At 43.9% G+C, this 26,365-nt stretch overlaps 1 protein-coding gene across 7 annotated transcripts in view; it reads left to right on the top strand.

The window, feature by feature from the left end:
- The window catches only part of WDR59 (WD repeat domain 59), an 85,747-nt gene extending 66,144 nt beyond the window's left edge, over positions 1 to 19,603 (top strand). For 5 of the 7 annotated variants that reach the window (XM_042918191.1, XM_042918193.1, XM_042918189.1 and 2 more), the window contains 8 exons: positions 3,652 to 3,785; positions 4,903 to 4,984; positions 8,652 to 8,764; positions 10,124 to 10,274; positions 10,370 to 10,442; positions 11,597 to 11,723; positions 11,878 to 12,020; positions 18,862 to 19,603. In XM_042918191.1, the coding sequence (XP_042774125.1) occupies positions 3,652 to 3,785; positions 4,903 to 4,984; positions 8,652 to 8,764; positions 10,124 to 10,274; positions 10,370 to 10,442; positions 11,597 to 11,723; positions 11,878 to 12,020; positions 18,862 to 19,097 (1,059 nt within the window). In that variant the 3' untranslated portion in view covers positions 19,098 to 19,603. The other 2 variants (XM_042918192.1, XM_042918194.1) reach the window with 2 other exon arrangements.
- The last annotated feature ends 6,762 nt before the right edge of the window (positions 19,604 to 26,365 follow it).

Genomic DNA, 26,365 nt, shown 5'->3' with positions numbered 1-26,365 from the left:
ATAAATAGAAAACACAAAACTTTTCTGACCCCTTATAGATTTCGATAATGTTTTGCAGTTATTCCTTGCTGGATTCAATGACTGAGTAGCGCTGTCCCACAATTGCCTTACAGTTTGATTCTTGGTGGCAGCTCTGGTGAGGGAGATCCAGTGGTGGCGAACCTCCTTCTGTTACAGGCTCAAAGGCAGCTTCGTGAGTTTCCACAAAACGTCATCTCTACATCAGAGAAACACCTAGAAGCCTGGTGTCTCCAGAAGTTGACAAGGAAGTTCCAGGAAATACAGACTGTGATTTCTATCATTCAGTGAAGGATAATGGCAGCAAGTGGTCCAAGACCACTGTCTTTTCCTTTTCTCCCAGTACTTTTTGATGACTCCCATGGGTTGGTTTCCGCCAGTCTCCATAACCAGGGACCGCAGACGGGCAGGGGCAAAGCATCTCTTTGGACTCACTTCTCTTCTCTCTGAACGTGCCCGCCCTTTAACGCATCCCAAAAGGAGACTAAACAGACTGAGGCTGCGGCTCTGGGGCCTGGCCTGAAATACAGCATCTGGGCCCGAGCCTGGTGTGCTCCACGTGAAGCCAGTAGCTTTGGCCGCCGCGTGTCTCGGCCAGTGTTCAACGTGCTGCTCTGGCTCAGCGGAACGTGCTCGTGGTACTTGGCGGAGAAGTGAAATGAGAAGTAATCGTAGAGGCTGGTGTGTCAGGGAGGCCTCACTGCAGTCAGTTGTTGATCTCCTCACATGCAGAAGTGATTCCATTTAAAAATGGACCACACTGCTTACGTATTAACAGGTAGCTTCGGCTTAGGCCTTTTTTTTTTTTTCTTTTTTAATCTGAAATCCTGCGCTCAAAAACGAGTTAACAGGTATGGGCTTAGCAGCCTGACAGCCTGTGTTCAAATCCCAGCTCTGCATGGCCTCACATCCTCGTTTGTGAGGTGGAGGCAACGCCCGCTCTGCCGGAGAGCCGTGTGACGCCCACACTCGCGGAGGGTGAACGGCCCAAAGCAGCAGCTGATGTTCGTAATGACAGACACATCTTTCAATCCTGTGTCAAACATTTACACGCTTGGACTGTGTCAAGGGCATCTCTCACTGCCCGTGTCCTGGCTGCTCCACAGCCGTTTGGAGTTAAGGCTGTGGGGAAAATAGGACACTTGCTCATGATTTTCCACGTCCATTATCCGGGTCCCTGTGCTCAAGTATTTATTCTTGACATTCCAAAGTGATCGCTTTCAGAAATAACTCAAGTCCGCGAGGAAAAACATGTTTAAATGAGCTAGTCTGCATGCAGAGGAACCAGTTTGGGCACACGGACCTTAGTATTTTGCTTTCATTAGGTTCGCTTCAAAAGGCCAGAAATTGAGGTTTGCAGTGTGGTCTGAGAGCTAGTAGACCCCATCCCTCGTGAGGCCTCCTTTTATTTCCACTGTTGAGTTAAATGGAGCTACATTGAAGAGCTCAACTGTCCAAGTGCTGCTCGTTTTCTCTTTGTAATAAGGAGCCAGAGTGTCTGCCTGGAACAGTATTTGAGAAGCCTCCCACCCAACCCAGAAAACCCGTGAGGTGGATCATATTCCATTCCAGGTGGAATCTTCTTACTGTAGGTCTTTTCTTTTATTTCTTTCCTACTTTTTCAACCCAGTCCCCTAAGTCTCATCTGAGATGACCAATTATGGGAGACCTACTCGGGTGTTGTTTCCTGGGATTTTTAAACTCCTGGAAACCTGGATGAAAAAGTCTGTGTACTTACACCCTCCCTGTTCAGTTAACCGCACTGTGCTGTTCCCGTCACTGCCCTGTAGATGTACACGAAACTGCCCTCCCTAAAACCGGTCACATCAAAGTATCTCATGCATGTGTGACGACCTCCGTCTTGTGTCAGTTAACATTGCCTGCCTCCAGCCCATGCTGACAGGTTGTTTGCTCTTTAGCACCTTCTCCCCTTACTTGCATCCACATCATGTTATTTGTGGCTAAAAGACTAGTGTTTTCATGAATATATACATAATTCTTTAGAAAATAGCCAGGGCTGGTAGAGAACTGAAGGGCTGCTATGCAGTAATCGATGAGGCTTCCTGATGTATGGGTAAATAGCAATGTGTACGAATAAAGAACCCATGGTAACTAAATTACTTCCAACGATCAAATGGCTTAAGGTCCCAAATTGATAATGTAGCAATATATATTTACAAATTATGATAAATAATTCAGAGACTTCAGCTAAACTTCGTTTACCTGCCGTGAACCAAGTCCAGGTGCCCTGGATCTAAGAGGTTCCATACACTTACTGAGCCAATAGGAAGTTACCTGCATTGGGCACCTTTGGGGATTAGAGGGGACATCACTGGTCAGAAGCAACTAAATGCAGACCGTGACTAAGGAATGGAAGAGTGATTGTATAAAAATCACTTGTGGAAAATGAATTATTTGTGAGTAATCTAAGTAATGATTTAATCTAAATTCCCGTGGGCTTATAGACGTTCATAATCGTTGCGTATTTTTTAATTGCACGTTTTCAGTTCGCACTCTCACCTTTTCATTGTGCCCTTATTAATCTTGCAAGATTGGAACGGAGCTCATCCTAAGACAGTTACCAGTGAGCACAGAGAGCGACATGAGACTAAACTCACAGCCAGTGAGTAGCTCAGCCAGGGTCACGGTGAGCCAGCCGTGCCGTAATAAGACCAGCACACCTTGGTTTTCTGACTCCAGTTTGCAGACTCTTTCGCTAGCAACTTTAATTAATAAGTATGTCACTTCCCCCCTGAGTTGAGTCACTCTGGTGGCCCCCTTTTTTAACTTCAGCAATAAAATGAGATAGAATATTGCTCCCTTGGCTGGTTGTCATTTTGAATGTACCAGATGAGGCTACACTGATAATTCTCCTTTTCCAGGACATCTCTCGTTTCCCACATACAGGCTCCTTTGTAGGTGAGGCTCTGGGGAGACAGGACAGTTGCTCATGATCATCCACATCCATTACCCAGGTCCCTCTGCTCAGCTATTTTTGACATTCTAAAATGATCACTTTTAGAAATAATTCAAATCTGCTAGGAAAAACCTGGTAATTCTCTTGAGCTGCTATGTTTCTCTGTCTGCCTGCCACAGATTAAGGTTTGCAGAGCCCACACCGCTGTGTGTGAATTAAATTCTCAGCAAATCCTGTTAAAGCTGTCTGAGAAGAAGAAAACCTTTGGTTAGTTTCAAGCAAGAACTTTGAATCTAAGGCTGATCCCAACCTTGAAAGTTGCTCTTCCCCCACATTTTTGTGGTCTTTACTAACTTATTTACCTGCTGTTCGTTCTTTCTTTCTTTCTTTCTTTCTTTCTTTCTTCTTCTTCTTGTTTTTTGGGGTTTTTTTTGTTGTTTTTTTAAATTCTAAATTCAAGGCGTCTGTTTTTGGGCACCTGCAGAATGTATGTAGCATTGCGGTAGGGTGCTTATTTTCCTGTTAGGATTTTGGACCAAGAGCTCAATGCCCTTTGCCATCCTTTTATTTCCTACAGATGCTGATTCATATAATTGTGGGCATGATGTAATGCAAAGCCTCTGCAAATAACCAATGACCCAACTCTGATGTGCTCTGCAACCGTAGGTTTCCATTCGTCCAAGTCCCTGTTAGTTATATCTCGTCATCTCCCCCAGAAATCCAGGAGATGGAAAAGCAAGCGTGAGGGATCGGACTCCGGCAATCGACCCATCAAGGCTGCTGGGAAGGTTATCATCCAGGACACTGCGTGCCTTCTTCCTGTTCACAAGTCACTGGGAGAACTGTACATGTAAGTGCGTCCTGCTTATGACAGTCATCACGATCAAAGTTGTGTTCGTTTGCTTGTTTTTAAGTATCGGAACCCTTTCTTCAAAAGCAGTTTTAGAAGACCGGTGTACCAGCTTTCTATTGCTGCATAAGGAGGTACCAGAAACTTAGCGGCTTCAAACAACATACATTTATTGTCTCAGTTTCTATGGGTCAGGAGTCTGAGCATGGCCTAGCTAGGTCCTTGCTCAGATCTCACCAGGCTGAAATCTGGAGGTGGCCAGGTGGTGGTCTTATCCAATGTTCAGAGTCCTCTTCCAAGTTAATTCAGGAGTTTAGCAGAATTCAGTTCCTTGAAGCCGTAGAACTTGATGGTTTTCATCTTCTCTGAGACCAGGACAGGACGCCTCACCTTCTTTCTAAGGTCTCACGTGATTAGGTCAGGCCCACCTAAGATAATCTCCCTTTTGACGCATTCAAAGTGGACTGATTAATAACCTAATCTTGGGTGTCATCGCCCATCAACATCCACTGGTCTCACCCACGATTAAAGGCACGGGATATCATAGAAGATGTGTAGAGCAGGAGGCCGAAATCTTGGGAACGGCCTCAGAATTCTGCTTTCTGTGCCAGTATGCAAAACCGTTAAAAGCAGAGCCATTTTGCTTGAAGAGAGTTGGGAGGCTAGTAGCAGGCATACAGAGGCTGGCCTGTGGCCACTCTTTTTCTCGAACCTGCATACATAGCAAAAAGTTTATTTTGTAACATATACACAGCACACCACTCTTTGTGTTAGACACCTCAGTGTTACACGTATTTAAATCCATTTTTATTCAACCCTGAAGCCTGGGGAAATCCGTAGAAGGGCTGGTTGCCAAGTTGACATTTGAGGCTGTCCTCCTGTCCTGACTTTAGAGAGGCGAGCAATTTCACCTTCCCCAGGCGGGAACCCACGGCCTCATATGAGCTGTAGGTAAGCTTTTTCTCCATATCATGTAGCAAGGGAGAAGCGGAAGGCCCACACAGATAAGACATTTTGGGTGACAACTGAAGAGGCACCTTTTTGTCTGTCTGTTAGTCTGGGGGTACAGGAAGTTAGACTAAAAAAAAACTTCTTAACTCTTTTTTTTAAATTTCAGATTGAATGTGAATGATATTCAAGAAACATGTCAGAAGAATGCCACTTCGGCCTTGCTCGTAGGAAGGAAGGACCTTGTCCAGGTATTGTGCATCCCTTCTGATGGCAATCTGGATTTTCCTTTTTGAGCAGGTTGTTGTCACTGTATGGTTGTGGTTTAATGACATTTCAAGCGGGGCCTCCTATTCTGTAATCCCTCTCCCATTTTCTTTGATAAACATCAGGGCAAGAGCAGCTTTTTAAATCCTTTGGGTATTTTTCTCATTAGTGCTTAGTTGAGAAGATCCTAAAGCTCACATACTGAGAATTTTTTATTACATTTCTTTTCTGTTCTGGTACCATGGTGATTGTTATACATCTAAATGTGGGTATCTATACCCTTGCCATTTGCGCCTTTAATTCCGTTTTGTTGGTGTTTTTATACTTTTAAAAATGCTTTGTTTCATAAAAAGTTTACCAAAGCATTCCTTTAGGTGGAAACATGTTTCCGTTTTAAAATACGACGTAGGGGCGCCTGGGTGGCACAGTCGGTTAAGCGTCCGACTTCAGCCAGGTCACGATCTCGCGGTCCGTGAGTTCGAGCCCCGCGTCAGGCTCTGGGCTGATGGCTCGGAGCCTGGAGCCTGTTTCCGATTCTGTGTCTCCCTCTCTCTCTGCCCCTCCCCCGTTCATGCTCTGTCTCTCTCTGTCCCAAAAATAAATAAAAAATGTTGTAAAAAAAAATAAAATAAAATAAAAAAAATAAAATAAAATAAAATACGACGTAAAATAAAATATGATGTAATAGAACAAAAATGTTAATTCTCTTCATCCTTGCAGGAACACATCAGTATATTAAAGCGAGCTGCTCCTATTTTTCTTAATAGCTTTATCGAGATATAGTCCATATATCATGAGATTCACTCATTTAAAACGTACCGTTCAGCGGCTTTTAGTATAGTCACAGTTTTGCAACCATGATCACAAGGGTTTCAGAACACTGCCGTAGGGGCGCCTGGGTGGCTTAGTCGTTTAAGGTCCGACTTTGGCTCAGGTCACGATCTCATGGTTTCTTGAGTTTGAGCCCCATATCGGGGGGGCTCTTTGCTGTCAGCACAGAACACACTTCAAATCCTCTGTCCTCCTTTCTCTGCCCTTCCCCCACTCTCTCTCTTTCAAAAATAAATAAACATTAAAGAAAAAATTTTGAAAAAAAAAAAGAACTAGAACACTGCCATAAACCACCCTACTTGGCTGTGTCTCCTGTCAGTCCCCTCTTCCCCACCCAGGCCTGGGCAACCACTAGTCCGCTCTGTCTCTCCTGTGCCCTTTATTCTGTAGTGTGAGCGTGTGATTGGGCAGTGAAACCCCTCTCAGCTCAGTTTTTCCCTCATAACTCTCCCACTGGCCCAGAGCTAAGGCCTTCCCATGATTTTTATCTGATTAAAAAATCCTTAACATTTCCTTTTGTCTTCTCATAAACACTGTCCGGTCTCCACCCCCAAACCCTTTTAAGTGAGGTTGAGGGTCCTAGATTGAATCTGCTTCTCTAAGGACTTAGCCATCTCAGGGTCTGTGTACGCTAAAAAGGCACAAGAAAGTAGTAGAAACATTGTGGAATTTATCCCGGGAGGTGAAGGTCCAACTCTGCTCCTCATGGGATAGCCCTGGGTAAAGTAGTTCGGACTCGCTCAGCCTCTGTGTGTCTTTGTAAAATGAAAACTGGAAGGTTAATTGTATCATAGGATCGGTGAGGTTAGCAGATGCAGTCAGTCCTAAGGCACACCCACGGTTCGTGTTGTGAAAAATCATTCTCTGCGAAAAAACTACTTCCTAAGGTATTTTTGTTTTATTTTGTGGAAGTTTTCAGTATTTTTCTGGGAGTTGATTTGGAAGGTCAGGCTAGTCTGCGTGAACTTGAAAGACCCTTCCCTTGGGTTCAGACAGACCCGGGTTTAAACCTAGGCTCTCACTTTTTTTGTTGTGTGATCCGGGGTAGCCACCTAATCTGAGCCTCAATTTCCTCGACCTGAGCCAAAGTCAGATGCTTAACCAACCTCAAGTTTCTTGCCTGAATCAGTACTTGTGTGCATTAAGTACACTGGTACCACTTAATTTATTACTTATTTTTTTATTTATTTTGGTGAAAAAATTTAGATTTAGCCAGCTGAAGTCAGTTTTGTTGGCAATCCCAATTTTGTTGGCAACGTCCAAAGCATCATAGTCGGGAGCCAAACATATGCTTTCTTTTCTCCGTCGGGGCTGATCAGAGTGTTGACCTTGGCCACATCATTGTCATAGAGCTTCTTCACAGCCTGTTTGATCGGTGCTTGTTGGCCTTGACATCCACAATGAACACAAGTGTGTTGTTGTCTCCTATTTTCTTCATGGCTGATGCTGGTAGTCGGGGTGGGGGTGGGGTGGGAACTTGATGGTGGCATAGCTTGTTTGTGTCAAGCTTGTTTCTCCTGGGGGTGCTCTTTCGAGGATATTTGGGCTGCCTTTGGAGGCACAGTGTCTTGGGCCATCGGAATGTAGGTGATGTGCGGATCTTCTTTCGTGACCGTGGACGCCTTTCAGCACTGCTTTCTTGGCCTTCAAAGCCTTTGCTTTGGCTTCAGCTTTGGGAGGGGCAGAGGCTTCTTTTTTCACTTTTGGTGCCATCTTCATGAAAGGGCTAATTTAATTGCTTTATTACATATCTGATGTATTTCTCTACCTGTTTTCCAGTATTTTTATTTGCTTCTTTTTTCTTATAGACTCTTTGATTAAAGTCTAAATTTCCTTCCTTTCAGGTTTCTCAGAGTCTAGTACAGGGTTTTCCAGTCCCTGGTCGTACAATGATGTATTGCTACTAAGAAGAAAGATTTCCCAAAAGTAGTATTTCTCTTAAGGAGTCTCTTAATATTAAGCATGTGCTAAATCTTGGATTTAATAGACACTTAATGGACATTCGTTTTGGCTTGATGACCCCAAGCCCTATGAGATTTCAGGTTTGGTGATATTCCTCAGATTTGATGTCAACAAAAAGAAAATCAAGTCTATTTTGTCCTGGCCTATTTTTCTTTAGCTTTGTGAGTATACTGAAACTTTTGTAATGAAAGCAACATAGCTTCCTGTTACTTGGGCAAAGGACAGATCTGCAGTGTGATACAGAATTCTATTTTTTCACCTCTGCCTGTTCACTAATGAAGCAGCAGCAGAAGTCACATGAGTTCGTGGTTAAATAGACAACCCATTGAAGTTAATGCACAGTGTCATTCCTCTGAAGTATACTTAATAAAAGGCTTTTAAAATATTTATTTATTTATTAATTTTTGAGAGAGAGAGAGAGAGAGAGAGCACATGTGCGTGTGCTTGTGCACGAGTAGGGGAGGGGCAGAGAGCGAGGGAGCCAGAGAATCCCAAGCAGGCTCCAAGCTGGCAGCACTGAGCCTGACGTGGGGCCCAAACTCACAAACACTCAGGAACACTCACAAACCATGAGATCAAGACCTGAGCTGAAATCAAGTGTCTGACTTAACTGACTGGGCCACCCAAGTGATCCTGCTTGATAGAAGTTTTTAAGACTAGTGTTTCTTGAGCGGTGCAGTCCCCTGAGCATCTTGTTAAAATGCGAATTTTGAGTCAGTATGTCTGGAATGGGGCCTGATATTGCCAGGTTTTACTGCCCTCAGAGCAGCAAGGCTTTAGGATAGGTGGGGTTCTTTCATGCTTCCTGGTCCTCTCGTCCCCAGTCTGACTTTGAATGTTTCTCTTTGATCTGTCCAGGTTTGGTCGCTGGCTACAGTCGCTACAGATCTTTGCCTTGGCCCGAAGTCTGACCCAGATTTGGAAACGCCCTGGGCTCGACATCCATTCGGGCGACAGCTGCTGGAATCCTTGTAGGTTTAGAGAGCTAAAAGGGAGGAAACGAGTGATGTAAATTTTAGGTCTGTACACACTTTTCATTGTTATCATCGAAGAAGTCTGAAGAACGGGAGGAAGAAGTGAGGTCTTTCCCGTTAGTGCTATAATAATTTCTGTGCAGAACTAACTTCTTATAACAGAAGGAACTATACAGTTTTTGTCATTTACGACAAAGATTGGAGACTCATGCGTCCTTTAGAGATTTATGCTTTAGTCTATAAGTAACATCAGTCTGAATAGAAGAATTTGAACTCTTTAGATGGTAAATATCTTGGGTGCTGTAGAGCTTTGCCCCCAAGAGTGGAGACTCTAATGCCACATTGGCTTACACATTTTCCAAGGGCAATGATGTTTTCACCCTATTAGGCAATTTATGGCAACACTGAATTTGTGTTTGATTGTTGCATTGGGATGTGGCAAGCTGGAAATACAATGTGCAAAATGATTTACCAGATAAAACCACTTGAACCTTCATAACAGTTTGGCTCAGGTCTGGATAGAAAGACAGAAAAGCTCTAATTCCTCTGGTGGAGGATTTCTTTACTTACTTGTTGAGGCCAGACCTCGGACCTGTCCTCAAGCTTCAGTTGCCTCATGGTCATGCAGGGATGATAACAGTTGTTCTGTCCACATCACAGAAGGCTCAAATAAGGTAGTGTGAAAACACCTTAAGAAATGTTAGACATTACTTGGTAGGAAAGTATCAATATCATTCTATCACAAAGGCCACATTGCCCCGATCCCTACCTCACATCCTAGCATAGTAGTCCTAAAAGGAGCAAAGAGGATGTGAGTACCTAAAAGGTAAAAATATTCCTTGTTGTTCTTATTTAATAGCTCATGCTCATAATTCCACCTTTGAGTCTGTCGCCAGCTCGCCATACCGTGGTGGTTGTACAGTGTTGTGAGCACCTTCACGCAGCTTTTGGTTCCACGAGTGAGGTGTGTAGAGACCCCCAGAAAGCAGTGGGATTCTTCTTGGAGTTGGAGAGACTGAGAGCACATGCATGGCCTCATTCAGATGTTAGTTTAGTCCCCTTAGTTCTTGGAGAAGCTACATTCAAGTCTGAGCCATGCCTGGATGCCAACCAGAAACTTTCGAATGGGTTACCCGGGTCATTTGTAATACTTGGATATATTCTTTTCCAAAACAAATTTAGCCAGATTCTAATCAAGCAGCTAGATCTGGAGAAAACCCTGGTTCCCGACAGGGGTTTGTGAGGCAGAATTAAGAACCTTCCCTCCCATCCCTATGGCAGCAACCTGCCGTAAACTGTGACAGTTACCCTTCCTCTGTCTCTTCTCTTGACTTTTTTTCTGTCATCTTCTTCCAGGTTGGCTCATTACTGCCGACTCCGGGACGTCCAGACACTGGCCATGCTGTGCAGTGTGTTTGAAGCCCAGTCTCGGCCTCAGGGAATACCAAACCCCTTCGGACCCTTTCCCGGCCGGTCCTCTAACCTCGTGGTGTCCCACAGCCGATATGTAAGCTTGTGGCCTTCTGCTCTGTGTCTGACTTCTCCGAGAGGGAAGCATTCACAGGGCAGCGTGTTCTGACGCCGCGCCTGTCTGTCCTTCAGCCCAGCTTTACTTCCTCGGGCTCCTGCTCCAGCATGTCGGACCCAGGGCTCAACACTGGTGGCTGGAACATAGGTTGGTATGGAGCTGACTTGGCCACGCTGGATTTCTAGTGCTCTGAAGCTGTGTGCGAGTCGTTGATGTGTAAACTTCGGTTGATGGATATGCTCCATTTTTTCCTTGTTTCTCATTTCTCTTCCAATTTCCTATGATGGGGATGCTGTAGTCAGCAAGGCCTGGGCTTTCATGTTTGAACAGGCCAGTTTCCGGTCTGCCTGTGTGCCTTGCTGGGTTGCTTTCCAACGTAGAACTTTGCGAAACTGACAGTGGGACTTCTTTGTGCTCACCCCGTAAACCCAACCCTCATCCTTTCTCCTTCATGGCCCCCTCCCCCTCCCCCCCCCCGCCTGCCCCCGTCATCTGCCACTTCTGTTATCCGCCTCTTCCCACGCACTGTTTTCGACGTGGAGAAGTAAAGATGAGCCTGATTCTGGCTGGCCATAAAGACCTATTTAATGAATAAGTGTATTTGTGGTTTACGGATTTTTGCAATTCCTTTTTAAACATCATCTTCGTTTTCTTGAGGGTGCCTGGGCGGCTCGGTCAATTAAGCACCCGGCTCTTGATCTCACTTCAGGTCTTCATCTCGGGGTTGTGAGTTCAATCCCTGCATTGGCTCCATGCTGGGCATGAAGCCTATTTAAGTAAATACATAAAAATTACCTTAATTTTCTGGATTATAAAAGTCATACCTGCCCAGTGAAGAAAAACAAAAAGTATTAGAGAAGAAAATAATCACCACTGAACCTCCACCTAGAAACAATGTCTGTTAACATTCCAGAACATTTTTTCCCGATCTGTATATGTGTGTGTGTGTGTGGGGGGGGGGTCATTCTATATATACGATTTTGCATTCTGTTTTTAATTGGATCATGAGCATTTTCTCATGTCATTTAAAAAGTCTTTATGAGTCATGACTGCTTTATCCAATGTTCCGTATCACTACACCATAATTTGCTGCTTGAACATTATGTGTATACTTAATTATCTGGTCACCTGAACAGTAAATACCTAGACAAAAAGGCAAGGCTGAGAAAGAGTTCTGTTCAGTTATATTTCTCAGCATCTTCCAGGGACTAAATTGGGCGCATTCTGCATTATGAGGGTGTTCAGGCCCTTTCCATGCCTTCTCTGATTTCCCTTTTTCCTTCCCATTTGATTTTCTTCAGCGGGAAGGGAGGCAGAACATGTATCTTCACCTTGGGGAGAGTCTTCTCCAGAAGAAATCCGCTTTGGGAGTCTTACCTACAGTGATCCTCGTGAGCGAGAACGTGACCAGCATGATAAAAATAAAAGGTAACGACCTTCCCGGGCGAGAGCTGCAATTTCATAATGCTTAGATTCTCCAAAATTAGGACTCTTGCCTTAAGAAAGGCATATTGAGTTCATTTGGTATCGAGCTTGTTTTTTCTTAAAGGAACTGACAGGAAATCTTTTGAGTTTTATCCAGGCTTCTGGACCCTGCCAATACCCAGCAATTTGATGACTTTAAGAAATGCTATGGAGAAATCCTCTATCGCTGGGGGCTGAGAGAGAAACGAGCTGAGGTGCTGAAGTTTGTCTCCTGTCCTCCTGATCCTCACAAAGGGATCGGTGAATATCAATTTCTTTCTTTTCCTGTCACTGTCTGAAAGGTCCCATAATTTAGTTTGTCTGTAATGTAAGACTTGGAGTGAAGTGTTTTAGCTTCTCACTTTCAAGCTGCCAAAAACCCCTGCCTTTCATGACAAGCGTAAATTTCTCTTCTAAAAAGAAGTAGTCCTGTGTGTGGTACTCAGATAGTGATTTCAACGAGGGGTACTTATCCATATATTCCCCTATTGTATATCAAGCACATTCTTCCCCTTCTGGAGTTCACAGACAAGTAGGGAGCAAAATTAAGTAGTTATAAGTGGTGATCTGTGTTTATGAGCAAACAAAACGGATGTTGGTGCAGGGAGGGAGAATTTTAGGTAAGGTGTTGCAGTGGACTGGGAAGGCCTTTCTGAGGGGCTGAGGTCTGAGGGGTGAGAAGGAGCCATCCGTGAGGAGAGCAGTAGACATAAACAAGTGAAGGAAGGCAGTGGCTAGAACACAATGAGCAAGAAGAGGGGTACCAGGTCAGACTGTAGGATAATTAGGGACTTGTAAGTCAGGGTACAGCGTTGGGCTTGTATTCTGAGTCCAGTGGTAAGCGTCCAAGGTATTCAGAGGTAAGTGACATGCTCTCATTTTTATTTTAAGAGAATCACTGGCTGTTAAATGAAGAAAGGATTGGGGGAGGGCAGGGGTGAAAGTCTGAAGGCTGTTAAGATAGTCAGAGGGAGATCTCCGGTCTAATGTCAGGCTGTGTCAATAGAGGTAGAGAGAGAGGGATTAAAAATACATTTTAGAGGGAGACTTACCATAATACGCTAACAAATTGGATGTCGGATTGCGGGGAAGAGACAGAGCTTATTAGGTAATTTCTGGGTTTCTAGCTTGAGCAGCTGGGTAGGTGGTGGTGCCCAAATTAAGACAGAAAATTAGGAGCCCTGTTAGGGGCCGGAGATGTGTATGAGATGCCAGACCTTTCAGTCCCATATGTGGTCAGATGTGTGTCTGGAGCTCAAAGGGGAGCCTGGGGCTAGAACTAGGAGTCTGGGAACCTCCGTCATGTAGGCGGTCCTGAAGCTGTGATAGTGGGTACCTTGCCCTGGGCCTGGGGGTGGGGAGGGGGGAGGCCCGGTGGGGCAGGGGGAAGAATACAGGGAGAGCGAGTGCCCACCTACTCCGGGCCGTGAGAGAAACCAGCCCTTGCACTGGCGTCTAGAGGAAGAACCAGAAACAAACTTAGAATGAGACACCAGTGAGTTTTGAGGAAAAGCAAGACCGTGACCTGAAAGGAGCCAAGAAAAGAGATAGGTTTTAAAGGGTGACGTGGAAGACTGCCAGAGAGGGTGGTTTGAACACACATGGATTTCCTCTCTCCCCCGGATGCCCCAGAGCATCTATCCAGAGCTTTCCTGAAAAGGCATAACCGTGTACGGGGAACAGTGTTGGCAATAGCATTTGGGGTCAGGGAGGCAGATAGGTTAGTGGTAGCTGATTTTATGGGGCCTGAACGGACAGGTGGAAAAACAGTAACACACGTCACAGAACCACCTGCCCCAACGATGGCTCAGGATTTAGTTATGCCCAGTACCTCTGGAAGTGGCATGAAGGTAAGAGTAAGCACAGTATTGTTTGATGGCCTTTTTAGGCCAGACCCCTGCCCCTAGTTTGCAGAGCAGGTTATTACCCTTTCTCTAGCACTATAGAAAATTGGAAATATTCGTTCTCCAGAGAAGGCAGACACCTTTCCACATTGAAAGGGCCCACCAATGGGGCGCCTGGGTGGCTCAGTCGGTTAAGCATCCGACTTCGGCTCAGGTCATGATCTCGCAGTCTGTGAGTTCGAGCCCCCGTGTCGGGCTCTGTGCTGACAGCTCAGAGCCTGGAGTCTGTTTCACATTCTTAGTCTCCCTCTCTGTCTGACCCTCCCCCATTCATGGTCTGTCTCTCTCTGTCTTAAAAATAAATAAACGTTAAAAAAAATTTTTTTTAATATAAAAAAAAAAAAAAAAAGAAAGGGCTCACCAAGCATTTAGTGTAGTGAATGAAGAAAGACCCAGGATGAAGAGCATACCCTGGGAGCTTCCAGAGAGGGAAAGCAGGATAAGGAAAATGGATGGCACCACACTTCTCAGGAGCAGTGAACTAGATACTGGAAAGGAGAGGACAATGAATGCATCAGTGCCTTCAGAATTCTCCAGAAAATGGTTTCTCACCTGGAATTCTACCCAAATTATCAGTCACGTGTGAAAGTAAACCTTCACCCTCTCCAAGAAGGAGATTCAGTCTAAGAAAGCAGGGAGTCGGGATGATGTTAAAGGGAGATCCACATGGCCAACCCAGAGACAGATCCAGTTTGGAGCTTCAGGAGCATTGTCTCCAAGAAGAGAAAGTTAGAAAAATATCTAATGGATTTCAGTGTCTGATATATTTATAGAGATTCAGATATTTGATAGAGGGTTCGCAGGTGAATCATGCTAAGCCAACTAAGCAAATGAAAACAACAAGACGGTTACTAACTCTGAGAAAAACCAAATGTGCAGGAAAGGAAAAGTCATCATGGTTATGTGGCTCGGCTCGATTGATGTTCACCTAGGTAGATGGTGGGACGGGGTATATGAGTGGATGGTGGGATTGAGGAGTAGAAGCTGCCAGGTGAAAGTTGAGGTAATGCTTCAGTGTGGAAGTTAAGAATTGGCTTCATAAATGTGGTGTTTGAGAATAGGAAGGTAGAAACAGAAGAAAAAGTTAAATGAGTTGGAAGGTTTTCCTCCTGAGAGTGAGGGGCAAGGGAGGTGGAAGGGAATGTTGGTTTTGTTAATAAGATGTCTAGCATTATTTGACTCTTTAAGTTGTATGTATATAGTTTCAATTAAAAAACCCAAACAGGGCGCACCTGGCTGGCTCATTCGGCAGAGCATGTGACTCTTGATCTCAGGGTTGTGAGTTCAAGCCCCTTGTTGGGTGTAGAAATTAACTTAAAATCTAAAAAACAAACCAGAGTAATACATAGATCTGCATATTGAAGGATTATTTTAATACGGATTATTTTGGTGTATGTACTTGAGGAAATGCAAAGATGCAAAATACTATTTGGGTAATATATTTTTCAGAGCATATAAATGCATGAAAGTTTATCAGAGAGAGGATTGCAGGCCTAGAGCAGTTTGTCTTGTAGAATTAGTTTTCAGGAAAATCTATGAGTCACAGAGACAGGTAACTGGTATATTGCACTCTTACTGACATCTACCATGAGAAGCATCATGCCAGGTTCTGTTGGCCGTACGAGGAAATCCAGGGGGTGGTTTGGTGGGGATGGGCGGGGGTTAACAAGAAGCCTGTAATCCAATCAGAGAAGTAAAACAGGAACTCACAAAGACTCAGATGATCTTGAAGAATGAATAATATGTTCTAATACCTTTACAAAGAGCACTGCAAGATTTCAGAGGGAGGGGGTTATGAAAACAGACTCATAGACAAAAGCATTTAAATATTTTCATTTTTATTATTTGGAAGAATTGGACTGTTCATATATAGCAAACAGATATTGAGAGAAAAATGCTACAAGGTCACCAGGGCTATGCACATTTAGGCTCCAAATTGCTGGAAAACCAGCACTTTCCCCTTGGCCTAATCACATCGGCAAGGGTCATCCGATATCAGCAGTGAATTTTAGGAATAAGATTGTTGTCATTTAGGGAGTTAGATTTATAGAGAGAGGCAAAGCTTCACCTATTTTGAAGGAGTACTGCTGGGCAGAATATTCTTTTGAAAAGCCATCTCCATCATAAGATGGGTTTTGATTTTGTTGTTTTCCACTATGGCGTGTGGTGCTTGGTCACAGTGATGGCAGAGCAAGGTGTTTGCTTTGCTTTGTCAGCCCCGCCTCCCAAATCTTGCGCCAGAGGCGTGCATCTGCCCACCTCAATTTTGTTCAGCAATTTTTATTTAGCTTATTAATTAATTTATGTCTTATTTTATTTGACTTCCATTTATTAATTTAGCGTCTTATTTTTTTGGCTGGTTTTATTTACACTTGTGTAATTGATGTTCATGACACAACTCTTCCCTATGAGGGGCCATATGACACTAAGCCTCCGGAGCTGGCTTCTGCCTGAGGGTTTCATAGAGCCTCGGAAATCGCAATTTCATCGTTTATGTGCCAGACGTGTTTTTATTGTCCTTATTAGTTTGTCTCTTAGGAACCAAGAATGATCCGTTTCACCTCTGCCACGTTTCCCCTGCAAAGCCTACACCTGTGGTTGTACGCTTCCTTCCCTGAGATCCCCAGGTTTGTCAGTTTTCCTATAAAAGATACCTGACAGCTTCCCGATCACAAACAAACTCTACAGCCCTTTGCATATCCAAATGTGGTGACACTTAGCGCGAACCCCACCAGCATGGCCCAGAAGTGTGCACACCCTTCTCAGTAATGGCCGGTCCATCATGTGTAACAGTAAGAGGCAAGAGAGAAATACTAAAACTACACTTAGTGACATAGTGTTTCCGTATTTTCTCTCTTTGTGAATTTGTATCCACTTAGAAATTGTTCACATCCACCCCCCCCACAAATGATTCATTAATTAACTAAATGAAATGTTAGTTCAGAGCCTTAATAAGGATTTTTAGAAATTATACTTAAACTGACTTACTGTGAAGAAACACAGTTACCGATGACATTGAGTTTTTCAGGGAGATGACATTTTAGTAATTTTACCCGGATAGATATGGAGGATAATTAAGTTTACATTTACAGTTATCTCAAATGTCAAAGAACAACCCTTTTTTATTTTGTGTCTTATTATTTTATTTTTTAATAATTTTTTTAAGTTTATTTATTTTGACAGAGACAGAGAGCACAAGCAGGGGAGCGTAGAGAAGGAGAGAGAGAGAGAATCCCAAGCAGGCTTGCAGGGTCAGCAAGCCCGACGTGGGGCTCAAACTCATGAAACTGCGAGATCATGACCTGAGCCCAAATCAAGAGTTGGACGCTTAACCAACTGAGCCACCCAGGCGCCCCAAGAACAACCTTTTTTTTTTTTTAAAGCCATACTATAATTCACTATGTTGAACATGCACTTTTTGCATTCTCATAATCTTTAAAGGTTGAATCTTATCAAACCAATAAGACTACTAAAGGAAATATAAGAAATTTAAACTAATTAGGCTTTTCACAAGAACATAAACCAAAGTCTTACCTGACATAAACAGTCAGGCTTAGAGGGACAAGACATGGCTGTTTTTAACCAAGATCACCAAACCACTCTAATCTGTCTCACGATTGACCTGAACCAGGACTATCATAAAATCTTTCCTTAGTTACCATGTATTTTAGAAGTCTTTAGTGGTACATTTTTGTGACCACCCGCCGTCACGAAGCAGAGGGAACTGGCTCTGGCGAAAGGAAGGCTCCTTCCTGTGTTGTAGGAGGTAGAAGGAGTAGAGGAACAGGTAGGGAGATGCAAAGGTTTGGTGGCTGGAGATGAAGGCTTCTCTTTTCCCAAGGCAGAGGGGAGGCCGGCAGGTGAGGGGAGCAGGGTGTGTGCGAGGAGTGCGCGGGCTGCTGCGGAGGCCGGAAGTGCCGTCTGGGGAATGGCAGAGGAGCCCCCCCTCCAGCCGCCCCCCCCCGCACTGGGAGTCTTTGGTGGATTTAGTGGGAAGTGCATCTTGACGGTGCGCCTTCCCTCACTGGTGCTCGTGGAGTCGGCAGCTCCACCGGGGCCGGAGGTTCTTCCGGGCGGTACCGTGGAGGGAGAGGTGGGGATACTTGCGAGCAAGTGATTGGGAGGTTGGTTCGCGTCACTCAGACTGGCCCCGGGGGAAGGTGACGCCAGAAAGGGTGAAGGCTGTGCATGACAGGTGAGGACCTGCGAGGCCACGTGGGCGGAGGGTCGGGGGGGTGGGTTTTGAAGGCACCAGGGATGGTGCCAAGAACCGGGGCTGAAGGAAGAGTGAGAGCCAGAAGAGAAGTCCTGAGGGAACGGGGGTGTGTCCACGGTGCCACAGGTGAGAGCAGAGAAGAGGAGACAAGGGTGGCGAAGCCAGGCGGTGTTTCCTCAAGAGGAAAGGTGACGGTCTGGAGGCAGTAATGGGGCGCGGGCCTGCCGCTCCTGCCCTGGCGCTCTTCAGGAATCGAGACCAAGGTGGCCTTTGCTCCAGAGGTTGGCAGAGGTGGCAGGCTACAGGCAGGGCCGGGCGGCGAGGGCACCGTCCCGGGAGAGAGCGCAGCCGGTGGGGAGGTTTGCTCCCAAGCTGGCCCGCTGGAAGCGGGCCGGGCAGACGGGAGGTCGGTACTGGCCGCCCAGACTCGGGGTCATGCCTGAGGTAGACTAGGATGTGCAGGTGAGGGGGTTGGCCCTCGGGGTCTCTTCCGGGGGACCGGGGCCAGCTGTCAGGTGGTCCTGACCGCAGTGTCCTGACCCGGCTCCTCTCGTGCCACTTGGTCATTGGCGGGCGGGTAGGGAAGACGGCGTGAGACTGGTCAGCCGTTGCTGGGTGTCACTGAGTCCTTCGCTTCTGTCAACAAACGATCGGTGGCCACCTCCACGAGCCAGGCCCGCGCAGCCACTGGCGTAGGAGAGAACGAGGCGTAGCTACCTCCTGGGCTTTTCACCCGAGGCCCCTGGCCACCGGGCGTCTGGCACGCTGTCCACCTGCACCCCGCCGGCAGGGACGGCAGCTTCTCTTTGTCAGACTTAGGGAGATTGTGGACGAAGAGCTGCTGTTGAAGAAAAGGGAGCACCACGGCCGTGATAGAATCCCGTAGAGTCCTCCAGCGAATACGTCGTTCTCACAGTGCCGTGTCCCTCCGTGGAACTAACTTACCGTGTCTCTTGTTCTGGCCATCCCCGCCCGTTCACAGAGTTTGGCGTGTACTGCAGCCACTGTCGGAGCGAGGTCCGTGGCACGCAGTGTGCCATCTGCAAAGGCTTCACGTTCCAGTGTGCCATCTGCCACGTGGCGGTGCGCGGCTCGTCCAACTTCTGCCTGACCTGCGGGCACGGTGGGCACACCAGCCACATGATGGAGTGGTTTCGGACCCAGGAGGTGTGTCCCACCGGGTGTGGATGCCACTGCCTGCTTGAGAGCACATTCTGAACTTACAGACCTTGGGAGTTGTCACAACTCCTGGAGGACCCCGTAAACGCTGGACGGCAAGTTCTCCGCCGGGAGAGAGGCTCCCGAAGCCATTCCCAGCTAGACTGGGGCACGTTCCCCTCAGAGACTGCCACAGCCCCAGCCGCTCATGAGCTTTTGTTTCTCTTCTGTGTGGCTGTTGATGGCAGGGATGTCACCGGGCAGGAGGAGAACAGATGTGCAGAGCCGCGTAGCCAGGTGGAAATTTCCTTGCAGAAAAGCACCTGGCTCCAGAGCCATGTTTACCTTTAAGGTGTTAACCATAAACCACTGAGCAGCATCCTTTCTGATGCTGTTTCAGACCACGGTGGGATGCAAAGGACCGTCTCCTGAGCCGAAGGACGATGGACATTAACTTAGTTGACAAGTGGGCCTCTGATGTAAATTGGTACATTTAACGGACTGATGGGTAGTGGCCTTTTAAAAATGCTAAATTATAAATATATGATGTACTTAAAGAGTCTAAAGGTGTCTCTTTTGTTTGTTATTTCTCTTCAAGCTGATCTTCCTTGGCTAATAACATTCAGGTAATTGTTTGGGAAAAAAAGACTGAACAATGTTTCATTTTTTAGTTTTTATTTTTAAAAATTTTTAATGTTTTGTTTATTCTTGAGAGAGAGACAGAGCCTGAGCGAGGGAGGGACACAGAATCCAAAGCAGGCTCCAGGCTCTGAGCTGTCAGCACAGAGCCCCACACGGGGCTCAAACTCATAAGCCATGAGATCATGACCTGAGCCAAAGTCGGACGCTCAACCAACTGAGCCACCCAGGGGCCCCTGAACAATGTTTTCATGAAATTGTTTTTACCCTGCTTCTAATTGAAGTTAACTCTTTTGGATAGGACCAAAGTCAACGCTCACATTTTCAAAGGAAATGCTGATTTACTCTTGTCATCTGATTGGAGAAGATAGGATTTGACATTGCAGTTTCTTTCGAACCCTTTTAATCATTTTATTTAGCAAAAGGAAAATGAGATGGCTTCACAGCATTGATAGTCAAGTCTCTCACTGCCACAGGGTAGGTTGGCTGAGTTCCGGCAAATTCCTTCCGCTCTTCATTTGGGCTTCCTCATAGACGTTGCCCTGTGTTTATCTGCATTCCAAGTGACTGTGACTCACCTGTCCACCTATTTTATTCTTCAGAACGATTTTCAAACTCTTCACATATGTGCCAGGGAAATTTTTTTTTTTCACATTTCTACTGAAATATATATTTGTTTCTTAGAATTTTATAGTTTCAGGGGTGCCTGGGTGGCTCAGTCAGAGTTAAGCATCCAGCTCTTGATTTCAGCTCAGGTCATGATCTCACGGTTCATGAGATTGAGTCCTGCGTCAGGCTCTGTGTTGAAAGTTCAGAGCCTGCTTGGGATCCTCTCTCTCCCTTTCAGATCTCCTCCCCACTCCCCCCAAAAATAAACGAACTTTTTTTTTTTTTAAGAATTTTTCTGTTCCAAATTGATTAACTTAAGAAATATAACAACATGTCTCAAAACATGTCATACATCACTATGTTTTAAACTGTAGGTCAGGACCCAATAATGGATTGTGACATTGATTTAGTGGATAAAAACTAGCATTTAAAAAAATTGAAGTAGAGTAGAAGAGAAAAGATGAACATATACCATGCATACAGTGAATATCATTTTGTGTAACTTGTTTATGAGTGTATATGCACAACATAACTTCATTTCTAACTGAGGGTTGTGGTCAAAACATTTGGAAAACACTGTTCAGGATGATGCATCTACTTTGTCCCCTATGTTGCCAGGCACAGAGCACCGTGATGTAAGAGAAGCCTAGATTGTGTGCAGTGGGAGAGCAGAGGTATATAGCCTGGGCTCTGACCAAGGTCAGATGCCAGCATCTCCGCAGACTGAGCTGAGAAACGAGGTGCAACAGGTAGGTTGGGAGGCTGATAAAGGACGTGGCCCAGGAAGCCCGGATTTCTCCACTGTCTGTTTTTCATTTGCGTTGAGGCTGCTGTAATGGCCATCACAGGATGGCCATTTATACTAAGATATTTATGCTAAGATCTGTTACCTTCTTCAGTGAAGTCACACCATTTGCAGAGAACAATCTTTTCTTGTTCCCCACTGCTCAAACTAATGTAAAATCTGTCCCTATCTGTCCTCATCAAGAATTAGATGTTTTTATTGTTTTAGTTTATTAGAATAACCTTGTCTTCTAAAACTAAAAAATCATCATAATGAGTGTTAAGAAATTTAAAGCTTAAAAGATTACATAATGTTGGGGTGCCTGGGTGGCTCAGTGAGTTGAACATCTGATTCTTGGTATCAGCTCAGGTCATGATGTCATGGTCATGGGATCCAGCACTGGGCATAGAACCTGCATGGGATTCTCATTCTCTCTCTGCCCCTATCCCACTCATGGGCTCTCTATAAATACATACATACATACGTACATACATACATACATACAGAAGTAAAAGATTACATAATCTCTTCTTTCAACACGTGTGTTCCTTTTGAATTTCTAAGTTACCAGAACAAAAGCCTAATATATATATTTTTTTCCAAAGTCTAATATTTTAAGAATATTTGCATTTCAAGGTGGCAGATTGGGAGGACCCTAGGCTCACCTTGTCCCACGAACACAATTAGATAAATATCAAGTCATCCTAAATACCCCAGAAACTGACCTGAAGACTGCCAGAACAAACTCCACAACTAAAGGTAGAGAAGAGGACACACTGAAGAAGGTAGGAAGTGCAGAGGCATGGTTTAGGGGGGAAATGGACCATGGCTGCTGCAGAGGAGAGGGAATTGTGGCCGCAGAGAAGGATGAGAGAGAAGAGCACACAGGCGGATGCATGAGGGGAATATTTCCCCAAGACTGTTGGCTTAGAAAATGAGAGGGGCCGAATTTCATGAGTGCTTGCAACCAGTGGGGCTTAAAGCCTGGAGTTTTAAAGGTCAGTGGACTTGGCTGGGATAGACCGTGGAAGACACTGTGCTGCTCCTGGAGGGAAACAATCCAGGGGCATACCGCATGGGAACTGATTTGAAGAGTGCCTAGGGTACACAGTCGGGAGAGTATTTGCTGTTCTTAGAGCACATCTCTGAAGAGGCAGTGTTCACAGAGACACCTCTCCAGGAACAAAGGAGCTGGCTGGCGTCATTTCCCTCCCCCTCAGCATAAACACACCGACCAATGGGAAGCAGTGTAACCCAGACAGTGGCTGCCCAATTTGTTTACACTAAGTCCCCCCCCCCCTTCCAATGGAACTGCCTTTCTCAGTCATGCATATCTCAGTCCATTGTGGCAGGCCCCTCCCCCAAAAGACTAGTACAAACCTGTGCCCATACCATGTCTCCTAACAAGAATTTTGCAGGTGTCTTAGTTCCAGTGGAGGCAGTAACTGGTCTCATTTCACAAGCAGACCAGAGCACTCCTAGTTAAAACTTGCCACATTCAAGCCAGGGACCAAACACTGCCCACCGTAGGCAGAGAGCCTCTGCAACGATTGACCTGAAGGATAGAGCATCCAGAACACAACAGCAGAGCACACACTAGAGACACTCCCTGAAGTGCCAGGCTCTGAGCACTACATGACCTCTTCTTCATAAGGCCATTACTTTCACAAACAGGAGACATAACTGGCTTTTCTAACACAGAGAAGAAGGAAGAGGCTTAGACAAAATGTGAAGGCAGGAATTTATCCCAAATGAGAGAAGAGAAGGCCACAGCCAGAGATCTAAATGAAACAGATATATGTAACATGCCTGATGGAGTATTTAAAGCAACGATCATAAGTATAATTACTGGGCTTGAGAAAAGAATGGAAGACATCAGTGAGACACTTGCTACAGAGATAAAAGAGTTAAAAAAGAATCAGAGATGAAGGGTGCAAAAAAAATGAGATTAGGAATACACATGATGCAATGAGCAGCAGCAGGCTGGAAGAAGCAGAGGAACAAATTAATGACCTAGAAGACAGTAGTGGAAAGCAATGAAACTGAACAGAAGAGAAGAAAATTATGCAAAATGAGGATAGTCCTAGGGAATTCAGTGACTCCAGGAGTCCCAGAAGAAGAAGAAAAAGGGGGCAGACTATTTGATAAAAAATAGCTGAAAACTTCCCTAATCTGGGTAGGGAAACAGATATACAGATCCAGGAGGCACAGAGAACTCTCATCAAAATCAATGACAGCAGGCCCACAGCAAGATACATTGTAATCAAATTTGTAAAATTTGTAATTAAATTTGTAAAATTTGTAAAAATTAAATTTGTAAAATACATTGTAATTAAATTTTAAAATTTGTAAAATTAATTTGTAAAATTAAATTTGTAAAATTTTCAAAAGAAACTTGGCAAGTCAGAAGGTAGTGGCATGATATATTCAAAGTGCTGAATGGAAAAAATCTGCAGCCAAACATACTGCCTCCAGCAAGTCTATAATTCAGAATAGAAGGAGGGATAAAGAGTTTCCCAGACAAAAATCAAAGGAGTCTGTGACCATTAACCAGCCCTGCAAGAAATATTAAAGAGGTCTCTTTGAGTGGAAAGGAGAGACCAAAAGTGACAATAAAGGTGGGAAACACAAAGCACTAAAAATGACTATTTCTGTAAAAAAAAAAAAAATTAGTCAAGGAACTCACACAAAAAAAGGATGTAAAATACATTAGCATATACCTAAAACATGGGAAGGAAAGGAGAAAAGAATGGATTCAAACCTAAATGACCATCAACTTAATATAGACTGCTATATGCAGATTTTATATACAAACCTATTGGTAACCATATATCAAAAACCACTAATAAATATGCAAAGAGTAAAGAGAAAGAAATCCAAATATACCACTAAAGAAAATCAGCAAACCATGAAGGAGGGAAAAACAAGAAAGGATCAGGGAAAATCTCCAGAAACAACCACAAAACAAGTAATAAAATGGCAATAAATACATGTCTATCAATAATTACTGTGAATGGACTAAATGCTCCAGTCAAAAGACATAGGGTGACAGAATGGACTTAAAAAAAAAAAAAGACCCATCTATATGTTGCCTACAAGAAATTCACTTCAGACCTTAAGACACCTGCAGGTTGAAAGTGAGGGGATAGAGAAATATTTATCATGCAAATCAATGTCAAAAGAAAGCCAGAGTAGCAATACTTATATCAGACAAACTAGACTTTAAAACAAAGACTTTTTAAACAAAGAAGGACACTATATAACAATAGAGTGGACAATCCAGCAAAAAGATATAACAACTTTAAACATTTATGCACCCAACATGGAAGCACCCACATACATAAGACAATAACAAACATAAAGGAACTAATCTATGATAATAATAACAATAATAATAGGGTACTTTAACACCCTGATTACATCAATGGGCAGATCACCTAAACAGAAAATCAACAAAGAAACAATGGCTTTGAATGACACGCTGGACCAGATGGACTTAATAGATATATTCAGAACATTTCATCCTAAAAGCAGAATATACATTCTTTCAAGTGTACATGGAGCGTTCTCCAGAATAGATCACATATTAGGCCACAAAACAGGTCATAGCAAACACAAGAAGATTAAAGTCATACCATGCACCTTTTCTAACAACAACACTATGAAACTAGAAGTCAACCACAAGGAAAAATCTGGAAAGATCAAAAATAAATGGAGGTTAAATAACATCTTACTAAACGATGAATGAGTCATCTAGGAAAAGAAACTAAAAAAATATGTGGAAACAAAATGAAAAGAGTTGTCCAAAACCTTTGGGATGTGGCAAAAGCAGTCCTAAGAGGGAAGTTTATAGCAATACAGGGCTACCTCAGGAAGCAAGAAAAGTCTTAACCTAACCTAACCTAACACCTAAGGGAGCTAGAAAAGAACAATAAAGGAAGCCTAAAGCCATCAGAAGGAAGGAAATCCTAAAGATTGGAGCAGAAATAAATAATAAAGAAACTAAAAAATCCATAAATAAAACAGAGGGGCAACTGGGTGGCTCAGTCAGTTAGACATTATTAGTTCAGGTCATGATCTCACAGTTCACAAGTTTGCGTCAGGCTCTGTGCTGACAGCTCAGAGCCTGGAGCCTGCTTCAGATTCTGTGTCTACCTCTCTCTCTGCTCCTCCTCTGCTCACACACACACTCTCAAAAACAAGTAAACATTAAAAAAAAAAAACAAAAACACACACACACAGATCAATGAAACCAGGAACTGGTTCTTTGAAAAAAAAATCAATAAAATTGATAAACCTCTAGCCAGACTTATCAAAAAGAAAAGAGAAAGGGCCCAAATAAATAAAATCACAAATGAGAGAGAAATAACAACCAACATCACAGAAATAGAAACAATTGTAAGAGAGTATCTTGAAAATTTATATGTGAACAAATTGGACAATGTAGAAGAAATGGATAAATTCCTAGAAACATATAAATTACCAAAACTGAAATAGGAAGCAATAGAAACCTTGAACAGACTGATAACTAGCAAGGAAATTGAGTCAGTAATCAAAACACCCCCAACAAACAAAAGTCCAGGACCAGATGGCTTCACAGGCAAATTCTTCCAGAAATTTAAAAAAAAAAAAAAAAAAAAGGTAAAACCTATTTTGTCAAACTTCCAAAAAATAGAAAAGGAAGGAAAAGTTCCAAATTTATTCTACGAGGCCCACATTATCATCATACCAAAACCAGATAAAGACACTGCTAAAAAAGAGAACTATAGGCCCATATCCCTGATGAACACGGTTGTAAAAATTCTCATTAAAATGCTAGCAAACTGAATCCAACAATACCTTAAAGAAAAGTCATTCACCACAATCAAGTGGGATTTATTCCTGGTTTGCAAGGGTGGTTCAATATTTGCAAATCAATCAGTGTGATATTTCACATTAATAGGGGGTTAGAGCCATAAAATTATTTCAGTAGGTGTAGAAAAAGCATTTGACAAGAAGTACAACATCCATTCATGATAAAAACTCTTAACAGTGGGTTTAGAGGGAACATACCTCAACATAATAAAGGCCATATATGAAAAACTCACAGCTAATATAAATGGGGAAAAACTAAAGAGCTTTTCCTCTATGGTCAGGAACAAGGCAGGGATGTCCACTCTCACCACTTTTATTCAACATAGTATTAGAAGTCCTAGCAGCAGCAATCACACAACAAAAAGAAATAAAAGGCAAGGAAGAAGTCAAACTTTCACTATTTGCAGATGACATGACACCATATATAGGAAACCTTAAAGAC

Source organism: Panthera leo, chromosome E2, assembly GCF_018350215.1.
Source record: "Panthera leo isolate Ple1 chromosome E2, P.leo_Ple1_pat1.1, whole genome shotgun sequence".
Taxonomy (NCBI): Eukaryota; Metazoa; Chordata; class Mammalia; order Carnivora; family Felidae; genus Panthera; species Panthera leo.
Note: the sequence above shows the minus strand (reverse complement) of the source record. Positions and strands in the feature narration are given on the sequence as shown.